The following is an 18,354-nucleotide window of genomic DNA, read 5'->3' as shown; positions in this document are numbered from 1 at the left end:
CTTCTCAACCAAGACAGATAAAATCACAGGAGCCCAAAATGTAATGTTAATCAAATTACTGCAGCCTTCATTAGAAATGTTCAAACACTTCCCTGCTGCAGAATATATGGCCGTCCTTTATCTAGCCGAGCGCCTTTACATAAATTACAACTCCATCAGAGCTCACGCATCCGACCATTTTCTCCGCTCTCCCACTCCATTTGGTATGTGACAGACGCAGGGAGGGTTTTTTTCCCCCACAGCGTGGAGGGCAGAGATGTATCCAATACAGGGTAGAAAAGATACAGATCAAGAGGAATGTGCATGAACAGAAAATAAGTGCAGGATAGAAGCTGAGCTGATGTAGGAGCTAATAGGGACAGCGGTAGGCTGGATACACAGACTTTACATTCAGCCTGTATTACAGAGAGGGACACTCCCATAAGGAAAATCTCAAATCTGTATGAGGCTGTAAACTGCCTATAATATAAGGGAGTTTTAAAGTGAATGAATAAAAAGTGCATACCAAAATAGTAATTAAATAGGTAAACCACCAACATGTATTTTTATTATAAATGTCAAAATATACCTATAGCCATTAACTCATTAAAATATCCACCTTTGACGCAAAGAATTTCCCTATAACGTACCTGCATGCACGATCAGGGGAATTAAGAATTTCATAATAGAACACAGAGAAATTGAGAGCGAGACCTAAACGAATGGGATGTGTTGGAGGAAGTTCTGTCATTGCGATATCGCTTGCAGCTTTATAGGCTACCAAGCTGTTCTCTGCAGCCTCTTTTCGGTCATTGCCTATGGCAAACTCTGCCAGATATCGGTGGTAGTCTCCTTTCCTAAACAAAAAAACAAACAGGTTATTGTTTTATATGTAAAGACCATCCCCAGACGAGTTATTGTACTCAACGGTTTAGGCCCTTCCCCATCAGGGGTATAACTTAGCCATTCTCTATTAGCAGGAGCAGGGGGCTCAATACCTGCCAACACTGCAGTTACTTACATTTTATAATAAAAAACCTTAGACTCTCCACTGCTTGCAGCTGGAATGAGGTGCTTGTCCAGTACATCCAGAATGTCATTACAGATAGATTTCAGTTCTGTCTCAACCTACAAGACAAAATATTCACATAACGCGTCAGCCATCACGAAACAGGGGCCACTTTCCTGCCGCATCCATTCACATAACAGGTGATTAACTGCTGAAAACGCTGGAGAGTTACTGCTGAACGCCAGATTCTGTGTGCACGACTACAGGCACATCTGTCATTCATTTCCTGTAAGACTATTCCCTTTTCGGTACCCCATTCCTTCCATGCTTAGTCATTCATGATGGGACACCCCCTCTCAAAAACAGTAGCATACACCAGAACCTAGAGCAAGGGCTGCAGCCAGAAAGGGACAAACATACATAATCCTTGTAAGTAATCTAGGGACGGCAAGCAGGATAAAGTAATAAAGACTAAAGTCAGATTAAGATTCACGGTGTGCTGCCAGGTAGGAAGGAGGGTCTTACAGAAGTCAGAAGGGTGTATTTACAGTAGAAGCAAAAAGATTCACGGGACCCCAAGACTCTTCTGGGCCAGGGCAGAATACCCTTTTAGGCTCAGCGTGCCTTAATCAGAGATGTGACACATGGCGTCTGGTTGGGTCTATCAGCAAAGGCACCGGGGATCCCTGCAGGAAGGAGCTTCACAGCGAATCTTTCACAATCTACTAAGTTTCTGCATCTGTGAACCTCTGAAAATCTTCTCTATGCATGCAAATACGATTCTGCAGCAAGCACAGATTTCACAATTAGGAGACGTCTTACCGTTGTCCGATAATCCTTGATCATTTTAAGTTTATCTTCGCCACCTTTGTTCTCTTCCTTCTGTTCAATGCTGCTGATTATCCTCCAGGACGCTCTTCTAGCTCCAATCACATTCTTATATGCAACAGACAGCAAGTTCCTTTCTTCTACCGTCAATTCCACGTCCATCCCGGCCACTTTCTTCATTGACTCAACCATTTCTAGAAGGGCAGGAACAAGATTTCATTAAGAATCAGCAGCTTAACATTCAGTCTTATAGTGTGTGTGTATTCAGATGACCTGCACACATAGAAAACTCTACATTTTCTTACCAACACAATCTTAGGCCACGCTCACATGCCCAGTAATCACTAGTATGAAACTGACCGAATAAAGAAAACTGAATCATTTGTAAATTCATTAGTTTACATTGACTTGAGTGACTAAAAGGTGTTGGCCACAACTTTGGTAACATTTCCTTAGGCTAGGCGCTCATCTGATCGGTGGTGGTGCGATCGCCATCACTCTCGTCGATCAGCTGTTACTGGCGGCAGCTGAAATGTCTCTAATACTGTAAGAAGATAGATAGCAGCGCAGTCTTCTAGTGGCCGGGTACCACAGATCCAGCCGCCTATTCAAATGTATATTGGGTGGATCTATAGTACTGATCCACGGTGACTATAGCTCTGACTGAACAGCAAGGTCTACATAACCGAAAAAAAAAAAAAAAATCTAATTACTGCTTTATGTTAAAGCATCGTTGCCAATGTAAATGAATAGATTCTAAACGGATCCATCTTTACCGAACATGTGAACTCCACCTTAAAAAGGACTGTCCGCTCCTGCGCACTTGACAGATGGGGCATCATTGTGGGCCATGAACCGGCTTTCAGTTTAGCATCTCCCATTCAGAAACAGATTATCTACACTTGTAGCACAAATAATGAATGGCGGCTTCTCTATACTCGCACACAAAGAACGAGCAAGCTGGAGATGAGCAGCTCGCAGCATGGCTGAAACGGATCCCACAGGCAACAAGCACTCTTAGGTATACAGCTTTCCAACATACTGATCCCTGCAGCGAGCGGCCAGTGCCGCATAATGCAGCAGTACGCAAATAATTGTTAGAAGTTGGTACATATTCTTCACAGATTAAGTACCGTACATGGGCACCAACATGAATCTGAAGATTGAGCTAAATTGCAGTTTAACAGTAGGTCAGTACCCACATTTACACGACTTTATATAAAACTTTATACACCGATTATGTCACCTGGAAAACACTTTAGAAACAGCACATGATGAGGCAAGGTGCCGCAACTCGGCCAGCAGCCGACACGTGTGACAGTGACCAATCAAGAGCATTGGGGGCGATTTACGTGTGATCTGTGCTATGTTTGAGCCACGTTGCGCTTTATAGCCATGCTAAACGAGGGTCATGGTCTACCAGAAAGCAGGAGGGGTAGGGGTATGGCCCGTCTTGCGTGCAAAGATTGCCTGAACTTTGTGGACAAAGATATGACAACGAATAATAAATGGTGCAAACCAGGGATGTGGAGTCGGAGCCCATTTTGGTGGAGTTGGTGTCATGGAAATTGAGGAGTCGGAGGTTTGACTTACAGTCTCCACAGGCCTGGTGTAAACATCAGCCAAACTTTCCACCAATTTGCCACATGCAAGCCATCTGGCGGTTGTTTAAAGGGAATGTGTCACCAGGTTTTTGCTACCGCATCCGAGTGCAGCATAATGTTGGGAGAGAGACCCCGATTCCAGCAATCACTTAGTTTGCAGGGTGCAGCAGTTACAGTGGCTTTAGATGTAGCCCACGCGTAGCTTTCTACATACATTGTCTATTGACAGTAATGGGCTAAATAGTGGCAGGGGCACGGTCAGACAACTGCTCACAAGAGCATCAGTCCTGCCAGTAATAATGTCCTGGTGATAAAACTTCATTAAGCGACATTGTTGAAATTTGTGCCTCGCCCCCACCATGTCAGTGCTGGACTCAGGGGACTGAACAAAATAGATTTAAACAAAAAAAAAAACAAAAAAAAAAACAAAAAAAAAAAACACAAATACAAAGTGCAGCCATGGTTTTAATAAAGTTGGGAAAAACCCCTGTATAAAAGTTAGACATTTTTAGCAAAATCTGTCCCATTATATCCAAAACCCATCACATTTACACAATGTGCAGTAGTATGTAAAAAAAATTACATAAAGATGGAAAAAAAAAAAAAAAAAAAAAAAGAAGAAGATGCTGCGTAATAAGAATGCTTTCAAAAACAGAAGCAGTAATATCAACAAAATGTAAAGTGAACGAAGAAATCTAAACCACATCAATATTTGGTGTGACCACCTTTAGGCGGTGTGCCCACATTAGCTTTTAAACACGTGATTCTGCCGCAGAAACGCTTAAAAAAAGCATTCCATGCATTTTTAATAGAAAACGCACGTGTTGTGCCAATGGTGCGTTTTTTACCGCTGCGGAATCACTTAGCGGTAAAAAACGCAGCATGTTCATTAATTTTGCGGAATCGCCCGCGATTCCGCATACCATCAATTATATGGGCAAAACCGCATGGGAAAACGCATGCAAAAACGCTTGACAAACACTTGAAAAAAGGAACGTCAAAAACCGCATGCGTTTTCCCGGGAGCAGGGTGTGCAATTCTGCATGAGAATCGCTACGTGGGCACAAAGCCTTAGCGTTCAAAACAGCATCAATTTTTCTAGGTACACTTGTACAAAGTCAGGGATTTTGTAGGATTATAGCTGGGTGTATGAGCAATCCATTACATCAAGCACAAGATCGTGATCGCCATTTTCATACGTAGGCTTAAAGTTATTAACAGTTGTGCAGAAGGCTTAAAACTGGGTGAGGAACATCCCAACTCTGCTATGAAGGTCAGGTTGTGGAAGACAAGTTTCATTTTCCAAGTCATTCATCATGGCAAAACAAAGTCGTAAGACCAGTTCTCTCCAAGGAAAAGATCTCAAAGCAGACAGGGTTTCAATTACTGTAGTGCTGTCCAAGAAGAACCAAGAAATGGACAACGTTGAGAATGGGAGATGCAGTCGAGGAAGTTCGGTTCTGCAGATGGACACCATCATGATTATTTTCCTTTGAATTTGAAAGATGACCAGCAGTTCAGAACAGGCAGTAACCAGTGGGACCCAGCTCTACGCTACCATTAAGAGAAGTATGGCAAGTAGTCTCCACGGAAGAAATAATGTTAGTCATTACTGACATGACGAGAGCCAGACAGCCAAAACAGCCATGGAAACCATGCCAAGTGACTCAATTATGCACGAAAACTAGGATACAATAAAAAATGGCAGCAGGAGTCAAAATATGAAATAACTGGCTGTAACAGAAGGGAATTGGCTCAATAAACGGCAATGAGAGTCTGCAGGGAACAGTAATGCATAGCTGAAGTTCCTTACAAGTTTAGGGCAGTATTTCAGCAAAATGAGTGGGCGGTTATTAATGCTCCCAATGTCGAGAAATACAGGCAGAAAGGTATCCCATCATACAATACCATCAGGGAGGCAACGGATTAGCACCAAATTTATTGGCAACAGAACAAGGACTCAAAAAATACAACCAAAGTCATTAAGAACCACTTTTAGAGTGAAGAACATCACGTTCAAGAAATTATTTGACCCTGGTCAGGGATTACAAGGAGAAACGTATTTGTGCAGACTCCATCCACAGATCCGTGGTTAGTTCTGAAAGAGGTTTAGAATAATCCTCCCTTTCCACACAGAGTTTCTTCAAAAGCTGGTCTTCAGAGCAGCAACAATTCTTCTAGGTCCACTTGCATGGTGGGCACAACAAATACTGACTATTTTGCAACAGTGTTTATATGTCAAAACCAGAAGCGGAGAAAAACGATAATGAAAAAACTGCAACCTGTTCACCACTCTTGGTTTTGGCATACAAGTACTGATCAAAAATGGTGTGAATCTCTCAAGTAACCACTTGGTGAAGACGTTGATATTTCAGGGACTTAATCTCACATTACATCTCAATCTCTTGGGAAACCGGCCGGCTGAATGCCAGTGACAGCGCTCTAATATTCCATTAGTGTAGGCACTCAGACGTCTGCGACAGCCTGAAGTCCTGCCAAGCACACGCAGTACATGTTGTGATGTCTTCCTCCTCCTAACTGGATTCTAGGATGCCCTTTTAAATATACAGGCAGTGCAATAAGAAGGCTGGTGGGGCACCATGTACGCGGTTGCGTAAGGCTAGGTTAAAGGGTCATTCTCATCTCCACAAGTTAGGGCTCAATTTGCTGGACCCCACTATTCCAAAAAGGAGGCTGGGCAATACTCACAACACAGCATTGTATGTGTACTACAGCTCCAATCACTGATTATAGGACTGGCAGAGATTGCCAAGTACAGCTCCAGTCTAACAGTGCTTTTTAGAGCCCCATTCTCTGGATTATTGGGGGGTTCCAAGGACAGAAACTTTGCTTAGTTAGGAATAATCCTTTAAAAAGTAATCTGACCAGGGTTCTGCTACTCCATCGGTGCAACACGATGTAGGAACAGAGACCATGAATCCAGTCATGTGTCACTTACTGGGCTGCTTGCTGCAGTTTTGATAAATCACTTTTCTGCTGCAGAGCTCTGTATGATCCTGCACACCAGTGATTGACAGCTTTAAGTGTACAGTGTGCATAGGCAGAAAGCTGGCTGTGGTGGTGGGGACAGGGTTATATATAGCTCATTAGGGAGAACTACATGGCAGCAGGTTTACTAGTCCTCTAGTGATAATCTGCTGATAAAACAGATTTTATAATTAAAAAAAAAAAAAACTACAGGAAGCAGCCTAGTAAGTGACACATCTGATAGTCTTGTCACTACATTATGCAGCTCTAGAATTAGGTGCCAAAAACCTGATGACAGACTCCCTTTAATACACTATTGGACATCAATAGCCAAACTGATCGGTCTGGTTTCCATAAGCATCCAGCAGAATTATGAATACAGCTCTGATCTACAGGAAAACATAGCCAAAGGATTTACATTGAGTGATACATACAATAAGGACATCTCTTGATTTGTCACTTTTTCTTGTCAATTTGTGAGGAAAGCTGCACCTACAGGATAAAGTGGCCAACCCTTTAAAAGTACACTTGTCAGACAGAATTGCCCCATCTAAGGCTAGTTTCACACTAGCGTATTTTACATGCAGCGCACGGCGCCGCTAAGTCCCTCTCCATCATCTCCTCCTACTATCGCACACGGCCGCATGTGATCTGCGCACCCTATCTTTAGCATAGGGTGCGCAGACCGTGCGCTAGTAGGATTTTTGTGTGTGCTGCGCACTTTTGAAGGTGCGCCGAGCGCGCCAAAATGCAACATGGTGCGTTCGGCGCACACTGGTGCACCTTCAAGAGTGCGCAGCGCACGCAAAAATCCTACTAGCGGACGGTCTGCGCACCCTATGCTAAAGATAGGGTGCACAGATCGCATGCGGCCGTGTGCGATAGTAGGAGGAGATGACCGGACGGGGCAGGAATGGAGCGGGGCTTAGAGGCGCCGTAAGCTGCATGTAAAATACGCTAGTGTGAAACTAGCCTTGGCAGCAACATTTCTGGCCTATACAAAACAGTACATTTTTAACCAATTTCCCATCTCCCAGACACAAACATGAGGGATTCCTGCTCCTCTCCTGCCTCTAGCACACGTTTAGAAGCGGCAGCCACATGGAGGACATTATACATCAGAACTGAGGTCTGTAGCTGTGAATCCAGCACTGTGCGCAACAAGACGCCAGGAAGGTAAATAAGCAGCTGCACCTTCTCTGCACTTCTCACTCATCTCCTCCCTCCATACACTTTAGGAGGCAGCTAATACCCTATACCGCCCTCCCAATCCAGGGCCGTTCTGGTGATGTCGGTGCCAGGGTTCACATGGAAGCTTATGCTCATCAGCCTCTATGAGGCCACAGCTGGAGAGGAACATCTTATTTTACAAGGGGGACTACATATATAAAGGGTGTCCAGGTAGTGGCCAAGCCCTGAAAGAAAGATGGATTTTATTATGCCTACTTCTATAGCACCACCATATTCCACAGCATGGAGGAGTTGGAGTGATGGGGAAGAGCAGCTCATGTGTGACAAAAGGAGATTATAGCAAAACAAAACTTGATATTCACTTTAAAATTTCACGAGGGGCAAGAACAAAACATTAGAAGCCAGCAGCCACCAGCACACATTATAGCACGAGGCGTTCCCTGAATGTATATTTCTAGCTACAAATCCTCAATATTGCAGGGTAAAATACAATGTAGAAATTGTCAGCAGCGCAGAACTAATGTTATGGGATGAGCAGCGCAATCCCACTAATGCAGGCAATGGGCGAGACATCTCCTGTAATGCCCTCTGAGAGGCAAACAATTACTTCTGTGTAGAAGATGACTGTCTGCATTGTTGCGGTCTCAACAAAATTAAAGGGAATGTGTCAACAGAAAATTAACTGTTTAAAATTGTTTGGTACATTTTAAAAATGTTGGTGACATTTTGACCCCACATCACAATCTGCATTAAAAATGCACACTGGCCATTGGGGCTTTTTTTTTTTAGACTAATTTCCAGTATCAGAAAAACTATGCACATTAGCGCCAATGAACAGACTGAACCTTTAACTATGCAGCATGTGGGGAGGGGCGGCTGTGACATCACCTATTGTGATTGGTGGATCCTATGTTAGCGATGTTACCCGTCATTGGACTCTTACCTATGACAAAAACGGTTTGGGAGAGAAAAAAAAAAAAAAAAAAAAAAAAAAGTGGACAGGAGACATGTCAGCCTGTTTAAACCAGGGAGTGGAGTCAGTAAGTCAAACCTCCAACTCCTCATCTTCCCCAACTCCCAGACTCCACAGCACTGGTCACTACCGAGCATGTACATAAAGTGCAGCACAGATTCATCTCATCTATGACCCCACAGCACTGGTCACTACTGAGCATGGACATAAAGTGCAGCACAGATTCATCTCATCTATGACCCCACAGCACTGGTCACTACTGAGCATGTACATAAAGTGCAGCACAGATTCATCTCATCTATGACCCCACAGCACTGATCACTACTGAGCATGGACATACAGTCATATGTAAAAGTTTGGGCACCCCTATTAATGTTAACCTTTTTTCTTTATAACAATTTTGGTTTTTGCAACAGGTATTTCAGTTTCATATATCTAATAACTGATGGACTCAGTTATATTTCTGGATTCAAATGAGGTTTATTGTACTAACAGAAAATGTGCAATCTGCATTTAAACAATATTTGACCGGTGCAAAAGTATGGGCACCCTTATCATTTTCTTGATTTGAACACTCCTAACTACTTTTTACTGACTTCCTGAAGCACTAAATTGGTTTTGTAACCTCATTGAGCTTTGAACTTCATAGCCAGGTGTATCAAATCATGAGAAAAGGTATTTAAAGTGGCCACTTGCAAGTAGTTCTCCTATTTGATTCTCCTATGAAGAGTGGCATCATGGGCTCCTCAAAACAACTCTCAAATGATCTGAAAACAAAGATTATTCAACATGGCTTTTCAGGGGAAGGATACAAAAAGTTGTCTCAGAGATTTAACCAGTCAGTTTCCACTGTGAGGAACATAGTAAGGAAATGGAAGAACACAGGTACAGTTCTTGTTAAGCCCAGAAGTGGCAGGCCAAGAAAAATATCAGAAAGGCAGAGAAGAATGGTGAGAACAGTCAAGGACAATCCACAGACCACCTCCAAAGACCTGCAGCATCATCTTGCTGCAGATGGTGTCACTGTGCATCGGTCAACAATACAGCGCACTTTGCACAAGGAGAAGCTGTATGGGAGAGTGATGCGAAAGAAGCCGTTTCTGCAAGCACGCCACAAACAGTCGCCTGAGGTATGCAAAAGCACATTTGGACAAGCCAGTTACATTTTGGAAGAAGGTCCTGTGAACTGATGAAACAAAGATTGAGTTGTTTGGTCATACAAAAAGGCGTTATGCATGCGCTGTATTGTTGACCGATGCACAGTGACACCATCTGCAGCAAGATGATGCTGCAGGTCTTTGGAGGTGGTCTGTGGATTGTCCTTGACTGTTCTCACCATTCTTCTTCTCTGCCTTTCTGATATTTTTCTTGGCCTGCCGCTTCTGGGCTTAACAAGAACTGTACCTGTGTTCTTCCATTTCCTTACTATGTTCCTCACAGTGGAAACTGACTGGTTAAATCTCTGAGACAACTTTTTGTATCCTTCCCCTGAAAAGCTATGTTGAATAATCTTTGTTTTCAGATCATTTGAGAGTTGTTTTGAGGAGCCCATGATGCCACTCTTCATAGGAGAATCAAATAGGAGAACTACTTGCAAGTGGCCACTTTAAATACCTTTTCTCATGATTTGATACACCTGGCTATGAAGTTCAAAGCTCAATGAGGTTACAAAACCAATTTAGTGCTTCAGGAAGTCAGTAAAAAGTAGTTAGGAGTGTTCAAATCAAGAAAATGATAAGGGTGCCCATACTTTTGCACCGGTCAAATTTTGTTTAACTGCAGATTGCACATTTTCTGTTAGTACAATAAACCTCATTTGAATCCAGAAATATAACTGAGTCCATCAGTTATTAGATATATGAAACTGAAATACCTGTTGCAAAAACCAAAATTGTTATAAAGAAAAAAGGTTAACATTAATAGGGGTGCCCAAACTTTTACATATGACTGTATAGTGCAGCACAGATTCATCTCATCTACGACTCCACAGCACTGGTCACTACTGAGCCTGTACATAAAGTGCAGCACAGATTCATCTCATCTATGACCCCACAGCATTGGTCACTGCTGAGCATGTACATAAAGTGCAGCACAGATTCATCTCATCTATGACTCCACAGCACTGGTCACTACTGAGCATGGACCAAGTGCAGCACAGATTCATCTCAGCTAAAAGCGGAGATCTTTAGATCAGGAACAAAACAGACGGACATGTCAGAACTATCCCAAATTACAAAAACAGCACATTCTGCATTGTACCACTTGTACCCAGTGTATTATGCATTTGATGATCCGGTCCATTTTATATTAACTCTACAGGCCAATTGCTAAATGAAAACAAAAAATATACACAGCTATAGATTGTGCTAGGAACTAGTGATGAGCGAGTATACTCATTACTCAAGATTTCCAAACATGCTCGAGTGTCCCGAGTATTTTGGCGTGCTCGGAGATTTAGTGTTTGTCGCCGTAGCTGCATGATTTGTGGCTGCCAGACAGCTGAATACATGTGAGGAATGCCTGTTTGTTAGGGAATTCCAACATGTATTGGACGATAGAGATAGAATAGAGATATTTTTTGTTTGTCCCGGACCGGAATGCAGCTGCGGTGCAGCAAAAAAAGTAGTGACATGCTGCAGAAAATAAACCGCAGCGAATCTGCGTGGAATTTTCCGCAGCATGTGCACAGCGGATTTGGTTTTCCATAGGTTTACATGATACTGTAAGCCGCATGGAAACTGCTGCGTATCCGCAGGACCAAAACCGCTGCGGATTCATAGCGAAAACTGCAACGTGCACACACCCTTAAGGTCTTATATCCTCCATGTATAATTCCTTGGAGACACCATGGCTGCAGCCAAATCCAGATGGGCAGAGGGATATGGGATGACATTTTAGATTCACCAGGGAACGCATCGATATATACAGCTCAAAGATCCCAAATATTTCTCATACACAGTATAAAGAGCTCCAAAAGAGGATGGGCCTCAGGACAAGCGATTGTTGCCCATGTTGTAAGGAAGATGGTGCTGACTTGGTCCATATGTTCTGGTCCTGCTCCCATTTGGTTGGGCTGTGGAAGAAGGAGGGTAGATTGATTTTTGAGGTCTTTAAAGATTCAAATTTCTCTTAGCCCAACATACCCTTTAGGGCTATGTGGGAGACATTGGAAAATCATCCCCACTACAACTGGCTATAGCTAAAATACTGTATTTAACCTGAGTCCTTAGCTAAATACTGGTTGGCAAGAACTGCTCCGTCAGTGAAGAGGCTGTGAGCAGCTTAAAGAGAACCTGTCACTGAAAATGCAGACCAACCTGCAGGCACCATGTTATAGAGCACATTGATATATTGTGGCGAGAACAGATTAAGCATCATTTGTGTTTAAATCATTTAACCCTCGGCTCTTTATGGGATTTGGGGTCCAGTAGGCCGTCCCATCAGTGACTGACAGCTTGCATAGTATAAGTATGCATACTGACATAGCTGTCAATCACTGATTGGTCCAGTAGGTGGTCCTAGAATTCCAGAGGTTTAAGTAATAAAAAACACAAGTTATACTGAACAAAAATGTAGAACACCATTTGTTTTTACTCCCAATTTTCATGAGCTGAACTCAAAGATCTAGGACTTTTCCCATGTACACAAAAGGCCTTTTTAGTTCAAATACTATTCGAATCCCTGCCAACACCCTCGCACCTCTCCAGTCCATCCTTAACTCTGTCGCCCGACTAATTCATCTCTCTCCTCGCTACTCCTCCGCAAATTTCTTCACTGGCTCCCATTCCCTCAGTGTATCCTATTCATATTACTAATACTGACCTACAAGCCCATCTATAACCTGTCTCCTCCATATGTCTCTGAACTAATCTCCCGATACCTTCCCTCACGTAATCTCCGATCCTCCAAAGACCTCCTTTTCTCCTCACCCAACCGCCTCCAAGACTTCTCCCGAATAGCCCCTATTCTATGGAATTCTTTGCCCCAACAAATCCAACTATCAACCACATTTGGATCCTTCAGATGGAACCTGAAAACCCACCTCGTCAGGAAAGCATACAGCCTGCAATGACCCCGCTACCACCTCCTCTCTCACCACTACCGGTGATATCACCTCAACCAACACCGGAACTGCTGCAACCCACCAACCTACAGTCTCCTTCCCCACCATCCTGTAGAATGTAAGCCCGAAAGGGCAGGGTCCTCTCTCCCCTCTGTATCAGTCTGTGATTGTTAGTTTGTTTACTGTAAGTGATGTCTGTAATTTGTATGTAACCCCTTCTCATGTACAGCACCATGGAATCAATGGTGCTACATAAATAAATAATAAGTCCAAATCTGTGTTAAGCTAGTTTCACACTAGCGTATGGAGGAGCTGCGGACTTCCTCAGTGAAGCTCCGCCCATTGTCGCGCCTCCACCGTGAAGCTTCGCCTCCGTCGGAACGCGGCCTGCGTACCCTCTCTTTAGCATTGGGTATGCAGGCCGTGCCGATGTATGCAGTCTTTTTGACGGTGCGGCAACCGCACCAAAATGCAATGCATTACGTTCAGCGCAGGTCGCCACACCGTCAAAACGACACATGTGGAGGCATCCGCATACATCAGCACGGCCTGCATACCCAATGCTAAAGATAGGGTACACAGGCAGTGTGCCGATGGAGGCGGAGCTTCACGGAGGAGGCATGGCAGTGGGCAAAGCTTCACTGAGGAAGTCAGCTCCTCCATACGCTAGTGTGAAACTAGCATTAGTGAACACTTTGCTGAGCTAATCCATCCACCTCAGTGTTTCGGTATATCCAGATGCCCATTAGACAGCAGGATTATTGCACAGATGAGCCTTAAGGTGGTCACAATAAAAGGCCACTCTAAAATGTGCTGTTACAGTATTTGATAGGGTCCGGGTGGGAATGGTTGGGTCAGAAAACCAGTATGTGCCTTGTGTGACCACTATTGATGAATGTCTTAAGGGGGTTTTACACATAGCGATATCGCTATAACGTCACTAATTTTGTGACGTTATAGCGATATCGCTATGTGTGATACTTGCCTCCGACCGGCTCCCCCGCTGTCCATCGCTGATCGCGCGAGATCGGGTTGCTCCATTTCTCGTCGTCTGCTTCCTGCTGTGTGAGACGAGCGACGCGTGGAGGCGGGCAGGAGGACATCTTCATCGCTGTGTGTGAAAGGTAAGTATCGTCCGCTGCGTCGCTGCTGCATCGCTGTGACATCTTTCTGTATGAAAGCTCACTAGCGATCATTTAGCGATGCACCAGCGATCCTTTAGCGATGCACCAGCGATCCTGACTGGGTCGGATCGCTCGTGCATCGCTAAATGTAAAAGGGCCTTTACTCGAGCATGCTTCAATGTTATCCGAGTATCTTGGGCGTGCTCGTATAGCATGTTTGAGCCCCTGCGGCTGCATGATTTGCGGCTGTTAAGAGCCTGAACACATGTGGGCGATTCCCTAACAGACGCAAATCATGCAGCCACGCAAGGATTCGAATATACAAGCACTCCCAGAAGCATGGATAACACCCAAACATGCTCAAGTAAGACGTTATCCAAGAACGCTCACTTACCACTAGTGACCACCAGTTGCCTCACGCAGTGTAACATCTCCTTTGCAGAATTAATCAGTTTGTTGATGGCGGCCTGTGGGGTGCTGGTCCACTCACTTTTCAATGGCTTTGCAAAATTGCTCAATACTGGTAGAAACTTGAACAAGCAAGACCATAACATATGGACCAATTTAATTACCCAAAATTCGTCTAACGATAAACAATGTGTTACTTCTCAAAACGATAATTCATCAACTACGTCACCCATGATGTTGACATGGAAACACCAAGAAGCATCTCATAATTTATATAAAATATATAATTATTAACCAATAATTACAATATACACAAAGAGGGATGCATTTAAAAAGAGGGACCCAACAATCCAAGCTGTGCTAAAACTAATATGGGGACAGCATAACTATATCAAAAGCACATACCAAATACCATAAAGGCTATGCAAAAGGACAAGGTTTAGGTGTTTTTTTCGCGTTTCCGCGGCGGTTTTAACCGCGCGATTTTGCCGCGAAAAATAAGCATCCCATGCATTCCTATGGGATTCCGCAATGCTGTACTAATGCTGCGGTTTTTACCGCGGCGGAATCGCTTTGCGGTAAAAACCGCAGCATGCTCATTAATTTGCGGAATCGCGGCGATCCCGCACCCATAGGAATGCAGTGTTCTGCTTACTTTCCGCATGTGGCTGTGCACACCATGCGGAAAGTAAGCAGAACATTTGCGGATGGTACCCACGGTCCGGAGGAGACTGTCCTCCGGGCTTTGGGTACCATATCCCTGTAAAAAAATAGAATTTAAAAATAAAAAAATATTGTTATTCTCACCCTCCGACGTCCCGCGCAGTCTTCCTGCTTCTCTTCACGCTCTCTTTCCCAGTAGTCCTTTGCGAAAATGCCCGCGATGGCGTCCGTTCTCGCGGGATCGCGAAGTCTCGCGGTCATCGCGAATCACCGCGAGACGTCGCGATCCCGCGAGAACTGACGTCATCGCGGGCATTTTCGCAAAGGATTACTGGGAACGGATGCGCGGGACGTCGGAGGGTAAGAATAACACCATTATTTTTTTTTTACATTCTATCTTTTACTATTGATGCCGCATAGGCGGCCTCAGTAGTAAAAAGTTGGTCACACTTGTCAAACACTATGTTTGACGAGTGTGACCAACCTGTCAATCAGTTCTCCAAGCGATGCTACAGATCGCTAGCATTTTGCAAGCTAAATACGCTTGCAAAATGCTAGTTTTTCCGCGGGAAAATCGCAGGAATTTAAAATGCTATTTTCCAGCGGACTGGAATTCCGGAATTCTCGCGGTAATTTCCGCAAGAGTTCCGGTACATGTGCACTTAACCTAAAACCATAGTTATTTTTGCAAAATATGCAGTACCAGTTTTTGGTCCAACCAATTTCCCCTATAAAGCAAGTGTGCCTACATAGTGACAGGAGTAAACCCCCAATGGATACAGGCTGTAAATAAACATGCCCCAAAAAATGGAATAGGGAGAGATTTACCTGACACCAGAAATGCTGCCCGCCGCACAGACAATGGGTGATATAGTTGATGAACATATGGACCAAGTCTGCACCACCTGCCCTACAACATGGGCAACAGTCATTTGACCTGAGGCCCATCCTATGGAGCACTTTTAGAGTTCTTTACACTATGCATTTATTTATATTTTTGCTCAGTAAACATCAAAAAGGGGGCGACTATGGTGAAACTTGGTTCACAGTGGGGGGATTGGATTGAATGTTCAGCGAGGTATCGGAGGTACTGACAAAACATGTCAAATAGTGACCCACCATTTCAGATATGAAACACCTTACTGTATGTATGACCCTCCTGTTTAAATTATTGTACTTAATATAGCAAGATGCGAGCTCAGATAGGTTGGAGGGAAAGATTGGGCATTGTTTTCTTGTCATGAACACTGATACAGGTCTTGGAATTTCTTGTGATTTTATAAAATCTTTTATCAATTTTACAAGTTGTAAAATTTGCTCAATAAATGTTTTTTGATTATTTAAATTACAAAAAAGTCAATATCGGTGGCACTAGACTTTAAGTCCTCTTTCCCTGAAGAGGCAATTTGCATATTTAATTTCCCATAAGAGCATTGCAGGGCTTACAAGCCTCCGCACACTGGCATGCTAGGTGTGTAACTTCCCACAGAGAAATGTTACCCCTCAGTTCCCCTTCATATAATATTCAGCCCTTGCTGCATTTTGTTAAAGAAACACACTGATCAGTATTCCCCCTCCCTGGTGTCCGGCACTGACTGGCGTTAGATCAGCGGCTCGGAGCCAGGAGTTCCGTCCACCCTAGACTGCCCTGGCTGTCGGGGTGACGCAAGCAATGCTATATACTGGGGGTAGCGAGCCTGGGGAGGGCAAGGACAGCGTAGTTCTGTGTTTGCTTTGAAAGTGCAGCTAGGGACAAATTATAAAATGGAACAACCACTTCAAGAATGTAGTAAATCTATCAAGTATCTCGATCCCCCAGAACCCTAGAAAGGCGGTGTTCACCACAAATACCATCACGACCACAGAAAGGTACATGCAGGAAAGTTTGGCAATATCAGGGATATAAAGACAGTATGAAAAGACTAATTGTAGATTTCTGGTTACGCTGTGTAAAAAGGCCATTAAATGACCGCTTTGTATATAGCCGATTGGTGGTGGTTTAGCAGCCATGATCAGCATGTGTAAATGCACCATAATGCAAATCTATATTACCAATGTGTACTAATGTATTTGTGAAGCCAAGGACATGCAACAGTTACTGATCGGTGAGCTAACATGCTAGACCCCACCAGTATTCCAGACTGTGTTCATTCACCAGGCACCTCATTTCTGGGGTCCCAATGATTGAGCCAACTGATCAGATCATAGTATGGAAACAGCCCTTTTAAAACAAACATTTCCAGGAAATACCCCTAGAAATGCTTTGACTGACGTCTAAGGGGTAAAACTGGAAAAAGTACACTTTTGTATAAAGAAAAAAAACAAATCATTAAAATGTAATATAAAGCATATCCAGAAACCAGTGCAGATGAGGTCTTCCTGCAGTTGACAACTTTTAGCCTTAGTTGCCATGTAAAAACCAAATGTAGCCGGTTGTTTTATGACCGATTTAGAAAATTATGACTGAATCAAAGAAAAATTCTTTGAAGATACTCAAGAAAAAACCCAAACCAGCAAACAATCACTGTGTGGGTAGATGTACTATTTATTTAGGAAGCAGACCGACCCCTGTAGGGGGCTACAGGAAACCACTGTGGAGCAGTTGAGTCAGACCAACTCCATCTGGGTCCACCAAGGTGGTGGTGGGGGGGGGGGGGGGGGGGGGAAGCACTTCCTTCTAGTGTGCTACAATAGCAGGACTGTCACTGAGATCTACGGCGGGCCATATGGTTAAAAGGTGGGTGCGAGGCATGGCTCATAGCTGGAGCCTCGGCACAATGCAGAGCCCCACTGACTCATAACACCAAGTGAAGCTCTGCAGGTTACGCCATATTTTGCCTTCAAGAACTGGTAGAAATGTAGAGGGAAATTCAGACCCAAACAGTATGAGGCCTCAAGCGAGACTGAGGTTACTGCTTAGACTATGTTCACAGTACTTGGGAGACTTTTTGGAGTTAATCTGATAGCAAAATAAAAATAAAAAAAAAAAAAAAAAAAAGATGCAGCATGTCACAGAACTCAGGCTATTAAGAATGAAACCCCAACAGACAGCACTGCAAGTCAATAAGGTCCATCACACACGGCGGATCTGGCGGAGCACTGCTGCTTCAGTGTCGATGGGGAACAGTGATGAGGATGTGAAGCGAGCACTCGTCTTATTTAGCAGTCAGACCTGGCGATCTGCTCATCATCCTCCATGCCTGTACCCAATGTAAGGATCACATCAGCATTTCCAACAGGATCAGAGATACGAGACCGATGACGTGCTGATCCGTCACGTGTCCGGTACTAACAGCACCTGAAGGCTCCCGCTGACTTATAACAGGGTCAGAGTGATGAGCCATCCGGCACCATCCAAGAAAGCAGAAACGCTCTTTATGCTAATTACTAAGAGGAGAATAATAAGTGAATTGTTATTCATCAAGTGATCAGTGTCCATAAAACAAACTCACTACCACTGTTCCTCCTACAATGATCTCTGCACATCTGTAATGCAAAGATGGAACACCCACATGAAGCCAGGA

At 43.9% G+C, this 18,354-nt stretch overlaps 1 protein-coding gene across 1 annotated transcript in view; it reads right to left on the bottom strand.

Annotated features, from left to right (window-relative positions):
• YWHAE (tyrosine 3-monooxygenase/tryptophan 5-monooxygenase activation protein epsilon) overlaps positions 1 to 18,354 on the bottom strand; it is a 30,949-nt gene that overhangs the window by 6,252 nt on the left and 6,343 nt on the right. The window contains exons 2-4 of the mRNA XM_073565647.1: positions 1,811 to 2,010; positions 1,001 to 1,107; positions 630 to 836 (exon numbers count right to left, since the gene is read on the bottom strand). Coding sequence (XP_073421748.1) covers positions 630 to 836; positions 1,001 to 1,107; positions 1,811 to 2,010 — 514 coding nt within the window. The remainder of the gene's footprint in view (positions 1 to 629; positions 837 to 1,000; positions 1,108 to 1,810; positions 2,011 to 18,354) is intronic.

Source organism: Dendrobates tinctorius, unplaced genomic scaffold (genome assembly GCF_039654945.1).
Source record: "Dendrobates tinctorius isolate UK_male_01 unplaced genomic scaffold, ASM3965494v1 ptg000016l, whole genome shotgun sequence".
NCBI lineage: Eukaryota > Metazoa > Chordata > Amphibia > Anura > Dendrobatidae > Dendrobates > Dendrobates tinctorius.
The sequence above is the reverse complement of the archived record's forward strand: the minus strand, read 5'-3'. Positions and strand labels throughout refer to the sequence as shown.